The sequence below is a fragment of the Pteropus alecto genome, unplaced genomic scaffold (assembly GCF_000325575.1).
Source record: "Pteropus alecto unplaced genomic scaffold, ASM32557v1 scaffold392, whole genome shotgun sequence".
Taxonomy (NCBI): Eukaryota; Metazoa; Chordata; class Mammalia; order Chiroptera; family Pteropodidae; genus Pteropus; species Pteropus alecto.
Genome location: NW_006431933.1, coordinates 1,302,100 through 1,312,456, shown reverse-complemented (window position 1 = coordinate 1,312,456; position 10,357 = coordinate 1,302,100). Strand labels below are relative to the sequence as shown.

Below are 10,357 nucleotides of genomic sequence, written 5' to 3'. Positions count from 1 at the left end.
AGGCCTGCGGGCCGCTTACCTGCCTGAACTAGATTCTCTCGACAAATGTGTTGAAGGGAAGTCAGCCCCAGGCCCTCTGCATTTGTCGGAGTCACGGGAATGATAACTAGTAATAGCCCCGTTTAAGTGCTTTTTTTAAAAAATAGCAGATAATAACACTAGCCCATGGGCATGAGACAAGCTGAGGAGCAGAAACGTTGTCATTTTGCACCAGCTAGTAAGTGACTAAACTGTGGTTGGAACTCAGGAATTCCAGTTCCAGAGCTATGACGGTAAACACCAGGCCAGAGATTCTCAAACTGTGGTCCTAGGCTTTCCACCGGTTCAGGAGGCCCTCTCAGGGGGTTCACAAAGTCAAAACTATTTTCACAATACTTTTTCATTGTGATTCTCCCTTGCATGTGAGGTGGCATTTTCCAGAGGCTACATGATATAAACGAAAGCTTTCTGGATGTCCTCAACTTTAAAAGAATATAAAAGGATCCTGAGACGAAAAGTTTGAGAACCATTGCACTAAGTCAGGGTTTCTCAGCCGCCTAGGCACTGTTGGCATTTCTCTGTTGTGGGAAACATCGTAGGTTGTTTCACTGCATCCCTGGCCTCTGCCCACTATAGGTACCAGTAGCATCTCTCCCCCTCCCCACCCAATTGGGACAAAAATGTCTCCAGACATGGCCAGAAGTCCCTTGGGGCAGGGCAGGATTATCTGAGTCAGAACCACTGCGCTAGGCTGTGCCAATCTTTTCTCTGCTAGGGCTCCCAGCCCTATCTGTTGGTAATTTCCCTCTGCCCCCCTGCACCTACCTATCTATTGGCTATCCCCACCTGACATCCCACAAACTACCCAAGACAGGCTCATGATTCTGGGTCTGTTTCAGTGAGTTCTTTCACTTCACCACCCGTTACGAGGCAGGATCACACCCTGCCTTTCCACATCTCTAGGCCCCATGCACACAGGCCCCTAGGCCTGGAGTGTCCAGAATACTCTCTCCCTGCACAATTTCACCCCCACCCCCACGTCCATGATCTCAAAATTTACCTCTATGTTCAGTTAACTTCTGCAGGGCAGGGATTGTCTTTATTACTGATTCCAGCCCCCAGCCCAGACCTGGCACAGATGAGGCATCACAGCTCAATTGTGTAAACTGAGGGAGAAAAGGAGCAATCCTCTCACCTGGGGCTCCCCATAGTGGCATTTGAATTGGGTTTGGCACATGGCACATTGCTCTTCAAGCCCAGCTCTTGGAGTCTGAATTGACTTTCCTCATTGCCCCTTTGCAGACTCCACCTCCCTACTTACCTGAACAGCCTGTCCTCCCTACCATCCAGGAGGCCTCCCTCCTCAGGCCTGGACTCGTTCTCTCCACCTTCCAGAGGTCAACTTTTACCCACACCAATGATCTCTTATCACTTCCCACAGCAGTTGTGTGAATTCTAGACCTAAGTCTGGCCTGGCAATCTTGTCCCCCTTTGCAAGGTCATTTTCCCAGCCTCCTTTGCTCTCAGAGGTAGCCATATCATCTTGTTCTAGCCAAAGGATGGCACAGGAAGTCTGTGGAAAAGCTCGTGTAAGTTGCAGTCCTGTTTATTACAAGGAAACAGGGAGAGAGGGTGCCATTTTCCCTGCTTGCTTTCCCGTCTTTGAGGATGTTAACAACCATCATGGAACCATAAGGCTGCAAGCTGAGGTGTCACTGAAGTGCTTATAGGGACATAGTAGAATGATAAGAGACCCTTGGGCCCCTGCCAATGGACTTCTGTAACCAGCCACTTAGTTAGGCTTGCTATTTTACCTACAGCATTTACATGGTCTTGCCCGCTCCACCTCTTCTGCCTCGAAGTCTATTCTTGGCTTTGCCCAAAATGGTGGGGCAGGGACTAGAAGTCTCAGGACAAAGGGAATCAAAACCTTGACTATACTCACACTTGAGGTCAAGTCCCAGGCTGCGCCAATTGACCCGTGGCCTCTCACAAAACCACTGCATCCCTCCCAGGGTTGTCTCACCAATATCACGGTTTCCATTACTTTCTAGACACCAATAATCCAAACTTTCAGTTCCATTGATGACCCACTACTAATTTTAATCCATGTATTATAAGATTCCCCTACTCACTCAGTGGTCCAAAAACCATCCTCATGTTCCCCCTCCAACTGGCCTGCCTCATGGTGTCCCAGTCAGACATGTGGTGGTCATACTGCGCCTTGCTGCCTCATCTCCCCACCTCCTGGTTTTGGGGGCCTTCCAGGTGTCTGAATTTTGAACAGCCTCTCTACACCTTCTTGTCCCTACCGTATAGCTAACTTCTTCATATTCTTGGGTAAATCTAATACCTCTCTCTCTGCTTCCTAGCCCATCCTCCATTCAGCCTGCTCTGCTTCAGTTCAGTGTTCCACCATTGTGTGTGCAACCCCACAGATGCCTTTTTCACAGCCGTGACATGTCCCTGGCCCACTCCCAGTGCTCCCCTAGACTATGGGGACAAGGTATGAATTCATCATGGTATGAGTACTCACCCTGGGTCAAGCCCACCCTCACCCTTGTATGGATTTGCAATCACATTTTTCTCTTTAGACTTTTTAATATTTCATACAGTGATTATGGTGCATTCAGGAACCAACCCCCCAAACCCCACCAGGAGGGCACCCACCCCTGCCCTCCCACCCCATTTAAGGGACCCAGGGTTTAGAGTGGAGGAAGGGGAGGTAATCACCCATCTGGGACTGAGCCCAGAGACTGTCCCTGCCCTGCCTCACCCTCCCCAGGGGTTAGGGGATAACTCCTGGGCACACACACCCCATCCCCCCGCCAGCCCCTCTGTCCCTGCCTGTGCACATAGACATACTATGGCTCCTCACTGAGTTGGTCAGTTCCTGGCAGGGCCCCTACTCAACAGCACCGAGTGGGGTGGGGGCAAGAGGGCTGGGCTAGGGAGACCCTGAGAAGGAAGGAGGCCCCAGCTATGGGACTGTAAGAGGGAAAGACTGGGGCCCCAACCTTGTCCATCTCCCAGAGTCTCCAGTAGTCCCCAGGTACCCCTGCGGCTGGGGATGGCAGGTGGGGGGTAGGAAGGCGAGTGGTTGAGGCATGCTTTCCCTTAGCCGATCCCAGGGTCTGGTGATGGTCAGGGTTCTGAATAGGGGCTGTGTCCCTGCCTTGGAAAGGCTGGGAGCGGGGCTTCATTGCACAAAATACTGTGGGAGGGCCACACGCAGGGGGTGGGGCCCAGCCAGTCTGTATAGAGATATTGCATTTAAAAAATGAAAACCTCATTTAAAATAATTAAAAAACAATGAATGAAATGAACAACAACAAAAAAGCCCACACAACATGAGGCAGGTGGGACAGGCAGGAAAGCAAGCAGGGGAAACCTCAGACTCAAGGCATCCCCATCTTGTCTGAGTCGAGATCCCCAGCCTGGGCTAGCTCCAGACCCCTGGCTGGCCATGGGGTAGTGGTCCTGGGGGAGGGTATGATGGGGAGGGGTATAGGCCTGGCCTCAGTGTGGGAGGCTGGCACGGCCATGCTGTCCGCCGGCAACTACTGAGACAGAGAGAGACAAACAGACCAGGCAAGGAGCATTGAGAGCTTTGTTAGCACCCAGCAGACAGGCCAATGGGTGGGTTGACAGGCCAATGATCATGTGTTTTTGGACAGGCAGCAGGGGACATGTGGGCAGGCGAGCATGAGTCAGGCAGGTAGCAAGCAGGGAGGATGCAGTTGGGGTCTGCCCTGTGAGGGGTGTGGCATCCCTCCAGCTGCTGCCTGCTGGGGCCTGGGTCTGTGGCTTAGAACTCGGTGTCCACCACACGGAAAGCTGGCCTGCCTGTGGGCAAAAGCAAAGCGGATGGCTGTTGGTGGACAAGCAGGTAGGTGGATGGGGCAAGGAAGAGGGTAAGGGCCGCATCTACCTGAGTCAGGCATTGACGAAGAGCGAAGGCTGGCCTCCTTTTGTAGCTGGATCTCCTTTAGTGCAAATATGGAAGTAGCTGTGGGTGGAAGAGAGACAGAAGTAGGGAATGACCCATGGGGCCATCCAGGACCACTCACCATATGGCCCTATTGGGGGAATTAGAAAAAGCTGCCTTTCTTTGAGAGGCTTGACCTTTATCCACCAAATAATCCCACATATAAACCAGCTACAACTAGGAAAAATGAAATATGAGCAATTATATGACACCAAATCCTTATTAATTTCATCAAGTGTAATAATGGTATTGCATTTTGATGGATGGTGTTTAGGATATGATTTAGATTAGTTCAGTGGGGAGATACGTGAAGTGTGCCAAATCTTTTTTAGATGTTATGTTTAAAAAATATTCTATAGATACATGCTGAAATTATTTATAGGTAAATGGTATGCCTGGAATTTGAAAATAATCAGTGGGGATACAGATAAGACCAGATTGGCCATGAGTTGATGACCTGTTGGAGTACTTGAGAACTCATTATTTGGTCTAATATATAAACATTTAATTTTAAAATGTCCAAGTTAATAAGTTTCAAAGTCAGATATAAAAAGAGAACACCCTGTATGATTCAATTTCTGCAGAGTACAAGGACAGGGAAAGTTTATTTAGGCTGTTATAAGTCAAACTAGTGGTAACCCTTGGTGGCGGGGGTGGGACAACTGAAGGAAATGAGAAGGCGCTTTGGGGAAGCTTCTCAAGTCCCGTTTCTTGACCTGTATGCCAGTTACACGGGTGTGTGTTTAGTTTGTGAAAACTCATGCAGTACAGTTATGATCTGTGCATTTCTCAGTATATACTTTACAAGGAAATGTTTACTTAAAAAAAAAGTAAAGTGATATTGTATTTTTTATGTATATTTGAAAATAAGAAAATGTTTACTTAAAAAAAAAGTAAAGTGATATTGTATTTTTTATGTATATTTGAAAATTTCCATGAAAGGTAAAAAGAACTGAAAACCTACATAACTTTTTTATAATAACACATCACATGTGTGAACAAGGGTGTGCCCCCTTACAGGTGGCATAGCCAGAGCCCTACACAACCTGCCCAGCTGTCCGTAGCAGTCCCCACAGTCCTCTACCAGCTGGTCCATTTCCCAGCTTCACTCACTGTCAGGAAGTTTGTGGATCCGCTCCCCCAGACCGAGGAAGAATGGGTGTTTCATGGAGTCCTCTGCGGAGATCCGATTGCGACCTTCAAACTAGGGGGGCGGAGGACACGGAGTATTAACATTTTCACAGAGTAAGTCTCTCTTCTTCCCCACCCCTACAGCTCCCTGCTTCCCCACCCTTGGAATCCCCTAGCCCCCAAGGCTGGCCCAGGAAAGTGGTCTCACCTGCAGCAGCTTGGTAAGGAGGTCAGCCCCATCGCTGTCAAGTCTACCGCAAGGACAAGGAAACCCGCTTTAAATTGAGCTTGGGCACTCTTGCCCCTAACACCCACCTACCCACCAGCCTCACCGGGGTGCATGGCTCAAAAGGGTCTCAGAGCGGTACTTGGGGTAGTTGTATGTCTTGAATTCTTCGTTGGACAGGATGCCCGGCCATGTCTCCTCAGTTGGGGTTCCTGGCAGGAAGAGGCATTACCCTAAGCATCTCACTGGGCCTCCTTCAATGTCCCCACAGCTCCTGGGGTTCGTGCCTCCTCACCCAAGATGCGGAAGATGAAGTGTAGCTGTTCCTCCACTGTGGAGCCTGGGAAGAGGGGCCGGCCCGTGGCCATCTCATAGAAGATGCAGCCCACACCCCTGGGCAGGGAGGGCACAGTAAATAAATAGGGAAGGCAGTTGGCTGATTGGCCATTGTTATCAAGCCACCCCCTTTACCACATAGCCTCTGCCACACTTCCACCTGTCCTCACCACATGTCAATCTGGGTGGAGTAGTCTGTAGACCCAAGCAGGATGTCAGGGGGCCGGTACCATAGTGTCACCACCTCATTGGAGTAGGTCTTTGTTGGAATTGACTTGGCCCGAGCCAGGCCTGGTAAGTGGAGAGAAGGGGCAGCTGGAATTGAAGTGGTCCTGGACAGTCTAGGGGAGAATACAGTTGGGACTGAGGGCGTCCTAAGCAAAGCCTGGAAAGGCTGAAGGGGACTGAGACTAGGTGGTCATGGGGAAGGGAAAGGCTGGGAGATTAAGGCTGGGGGATTACTGGGAAGAAGGGGGAGACTGGGGGTACCAAAATCAGCCAGCTTAAGCTCTCCTCTCTCATTGATGAGCAAGTTCTGGGGCTTGAGGTCACGGTGTAGCACCTTCTGCCGATGGCAGTAGGCCAGACCACGGAGCAGCTGGAACAGGAACAGCTAGGGACCCAAAATGGCAAGCAGAGGTCAATGAGTATCCAGCAGCCTAACCCCAGCAGGCACTGCTCCCCATCCCCAACACAGACACTGAGCACAGAGACTTGTCTCACAAAAGAGGACAGGGTTCCAGTGCCCTCCCAGGGCTCCCAGAAAAAAAGCCAAACAGGAAAATCATTTCTAGGAAATTTGTGTGATGAAGTGGGTGAGTAGAGTTCCCCTTGTGCCCCTGCATCCTGCCCCACACCCACTTTCACATTATGCATGTTGATGATGTTCCCACAGTCATCCAGGTACTGCTTCAGGTCTTTGTCCTGAGGAGAGAAAAGCAGGTAGAAGAATGAGGGTCATGTCCTGTGGCTCCTGGCTATCTTCCCACCTCCCTCCAGGACCCACTGCCACATAACCTTACCAGGTACTCAAAGACAAGAGTGAGGGACTTCTCAGTGTGGATAATGTCATGTAGTGTGACGATGTTGGCATGTTTGAGGTCCTTGAGCAGGGACACTGCAGGAAGCATGGGGGTGGGATGGGGAAGGAGTCACAGCCCCATCCTCAGAATAAAGACAAGCACTAGACAGGGACGAGCCCAAGGTTTCCTTCTTTCCCTGTGCAGTTTGGGGTGGTACCTCACAGCCACAGGCTCTAACCCACCCAATGCCAGGAAGGTGTGTCCCCATGTCCCAGATGTGGAAATGAAGGCTCAGAGAAGTATATGGAACAAGAACCTGGGACTGCAGCATCAGGATTATGTGACACTAGATTTTCACAACCCATTTTTGGTTTCTGGAAAGGGTCCTTGCTCTAACCCTTAATACACAGGCCTGCAGCTTCATGTGAAATTGACACTCGATTTCTATACAATTTGAATTCACTGCATGTGATGTTCTGACTCTGCTGTATCAAGTAAATTGGTGAGCACTTTCAGGGGGGCTCTCAGAACCAAAGCAGGTACCTTCTTTTCCAATTCATCTGCCTCTTCTCCAAACAGGAACAGATTACTGGTTATCTTGATTATTACCTAGATATGTGGGTTATGAGCACTTTTTCACAAAGCCCAGAGTGTCAGGAAGGAAGTCTCATAACCCCCAGCCTCTGATCTCACTATGGGATGTGTGTGTGCACCATGGGGAGTGCTCGGGAAGCCTGGGGCAAATCTTCCGGGATGTCTGTACCTTCCCGGATGGCCGTACAGGGTGCCCCCTCTTCGTGTTCCAGTCTGATCTCCTTGAGTGCCACAAGGTTGTCTGTGAGCTTGCTTTTGCCTTTGTAGACGGTGGCATAGGTACCCTGGGGAGTGAGTAAGAGTGACAGGAGAGGAGCTTAAGGCTGCAAGGAGTTCCCACTAACCCCATTCCCATCATGGTCCTTCTTGCTCTCCCTCACCTCGCCCAGCTTGTCCAGCTTGATATATGTCTCCAGTTTCCCAAAGCCAATCTCGGACTGTGGGGTGAAGGAGGCAGATTGAAACAGGCTCAGGAGTGGGGACTAGTCAGGGAGAGAAGGGTGGTTAAGAGGAGAAGACAGGAACAGAAGATGCTCACCAAGCTGACACGACGGAGGCGGCGGCTGAGGGGCTTATCGAAGATGGGGCTATTGAGGGTCAGCTTCTCAAGGTAGCCCTCGGGCAACCGGATGTCAGCTGGTAGTGATAGGCGCTTGTTGATGTCCTAGAAGGCAAGACAGGAGAAATAGGACCACGAACTCCACCTCTCCAGGTCCAACACTCTTTTCCAGCCCCACAACCCAGACAAGGGGTTAAGCACCTCAGTGGAGATCTTGCGTGGGGGATGGTTGCGCATGCGCACCCTCACTGGCGACTGCACCTCATCTGAGGATGTGGCTGAAGCCTGGTCACTTTCCCCGTCAGACCCCATCTTCAAGTCCTCGTGTACAATCTCTGGTGGTGGTGACAGAGGGAGAGCAGGCCAGGTAGAGTCAGGAGCCCCAGGACACCCCCTCCCCCATGGAATATTTTCCCTCATCATACAGGTATGTGCAGGGACCCCCAGAGCAGCCTGGAGTCCCTCAGGGAAAGGGTGGCAAGGCCCAGGGAGGTTCAGACAGGTCAGGATAGGTTGAATGGGACAGGGGGAAATAGTCACCTAGTAAAGAACCTGGTTCCAGGGGTGAGCTGAGACTGCGGCTGGCCCAGGGGGCAGGGAGAGGTAGCCAAAGGCCCTGGGAAAGCAGGCCCCGGGCAGGCAGGCACCAAGCCTGAGGGGGCCATCACAAAGTGCAGGAGAAGGGCAAAGGGAGACTAAGGACAGCTTTGGCAGGCAAGGCACCCTTCTTCCCGCTAAGGCCTGGGCACAAAGCCAATGGAAGGGGCACAGGTGGACAGATAAAGCGTGTTGAGAGAAGATGGAAGGGAAGAGAAAGAAAACGGAGAAAGGAAAATGAAAAGAACATAAGTCTAAGAGAAACTGAGACTGGGAGGCAGCATTTGAGGACCAGTCTGGGGGTGGGAGTAGTTAGTAGATCTACCTGGTGCAGAGCTGAGTGGTCCCCGTCCAGAGCGAGGTTCTCCAGGGGCTGCACGAGTAGGGGCCTCTCCAAGGTCACTGCCGCCGCCACCGCCACTCTCATCCAGGCCTATCTGTTCAGGGGCACCATTGGTCTTGTCTACACCTCGGCCCCCTCGGAGTGTCATTGACAGCTGCCGTTTGATCTTCTTCATCCGATCCATGGCAACCTGAGCAGAGGGTATGGATGGGAATAGGTCCCACATTAACATCTGTCTGACCACCATGGGCCCCCTAAAACCCATGACAACCTAGTGAGGCACGTAGACATGAACTGTGTCAATGCCTACCCAACCACTGTTGGAGCCCTGGAACCACTCAAGATTTCTGGAAACCTGGCATGGATGGGAACCCTTGCCGGTGCCTGCCCACCTATGGCCAGCCCCTGGGCACCCTGCTCCCAAGTAGCCCACCTGGGTACTGAGGCTTGGGTGGCTGGCTGAGGACAAGGGCCCAACCGGTGGACTGTTGGTCTCTATGAAGGCAGCCTCAGTGTGGGAGCAGAGGGCTCTACAGCAGGCGTTCTCAGGTGCAGCGGAAGTGATAGATCTGGCCATGGGTGGGGCGGGGGGCTCGCCCATGACCTTGGGACCACTGACATGGCCCCGGGCACGCCCATAGAATGCCACATTCCGCTGGCACCAGCCCCACATCACCCCCTACTCCCAAGGCAGACTGCTCCCTGTGGCCACAAGGCCCTCCCACCTCCCCTCAGCAACCATCGTCATGGTGACTAGTGGACTATTCCACTGGTCTGCCGAAGTAAAGGGTACAGGGGCGAGGTCCTGCCCAGACCCAACCACTGGTTGGGGTTGTGGGGGGGGGGATCTCAGTGCACACCAGCTGTCCTGAGGACTGCTGAAAGGTTCAATCGAGTTGGGACCCATAGGTCCCACCCAGATTTTTACAATCCAGATCACATTTCTCCTTTGAGAATGCACCACATCTCTCTTATCACCCAAAATAAACCTCCCAGTCCTCAGTATTGCCCACAAAGTCTTACCCCATTCACCCCTACTACCTCTGGCCTCACCTCCCCCTCAGTCATTGCTAGTTGCTGTTCTGCAACCATACGTAGCAGTTCTACCTCAGGGCCTTTGCAGTGGCTGTTCCCAGTACCTGGAATACCCTTCCTCCAGATTCCAAAAACAGCTCACTCCCTTACCCCCTTTCAGGCCCCTGTTCAAATACTACCTTTTCCCATGGATAACCCTCCACAAATTACCTTATTTAAAATCTCAACCATCCGGAGCTCCCTCACCTTGCCAATTATCCCCCAGCACTCATCACCTCCTCAGAAATGACACCATCTACTTATTGATTTCTTTATTCCTTACTGTCTGTCTCCTCACCACCGTAACTAGAAGATCAGCTCTGCCAGGGTAGATTTGTCTGTTTAGGTCACAGCTATATCCTGAGGACCTGGAATAGTGACTGACAGAGTAGTTGCTCAAAAAATGCTTATGGCAGAAATAAATGAATCAGGGGGCTGAAGGCCTAGGATCAACCTTTACCAGGGTGAGTCCCTGCTACTCATGAACAATCCCAGACAAGGTCCCAGT

General features: G+C 51.5%; 1 protein-coding gene across 2 annotated transcripts in view; it reads right to left on the bottom strand.

The window, feature by feature from the left end:
• Positions 1-2,567: 2,567 nt before the first annotated feature.
• CDK16 (cyclin dependent kinase 16) overlaps positions 2,568-10,357 on the bottom strand; it is an 11,856-nt gene continuing 4,066 nt past the window's right edge. For both annotated transcript variants that reach the window (XM_006906890.1, XM_006906889.3), the window contains exons 2-16: positions 8,758-8,965; positions 8,037-8,170; positions 7,815-7,940; positions 7,657-7,713; positions 7,446-7,560; positions 6,683-6,777; positions 6,522-6,584; positions 6,150-6,273; positions 5,831-5,951; positions 5,620-5,717; positions 5,431-5,536; positions 5,307-5,349; positions 5,081-5,171; positions 3,911-3,988; positions 2,568-3,825 (exon numbers count right to left, since the gene is read on the bottom strand). In XM_006906890.1, coding sequence (XP_006906952.1) covers positions 3,788-3,825; positions 3,911-3,988; positions 5,081-5,171; positions 5,307-5,349; positions 5,431-5,536; positions 5,620-5,717; positions 5,831-5,951; positions 6,150-6,273; positions 6,522-6,584; positions 6,683-6,777; positions 7,446-7,560; positions 7,657-7,713; positions 7,815-7,940; positions 8,037-8,170; positions 8,758-8,959 — 1,491 coding nt within the window. In that variant the 5' untranslated portion in view covers positions 8,960-8,965 and the 3' untranslated portion in view covers positions 2,568-3,787. The remainder of the gene's footprint in view (positions 3,826-3,910; positions 3,989-5,080; positions 5,172-5,306; positions 5,350-5,430; positions 5,537-5,619; positions 5,718-5,830; positions 5,952-6,149; positions 6,274-6,521; positions 6,585-6,682; positions 6,778-7,445; positions 7,561-7,656; positions 7,714-7,814; positions 7,941-8,036; positions 8,171-8,757; positions 8,966-10,357) is intronic.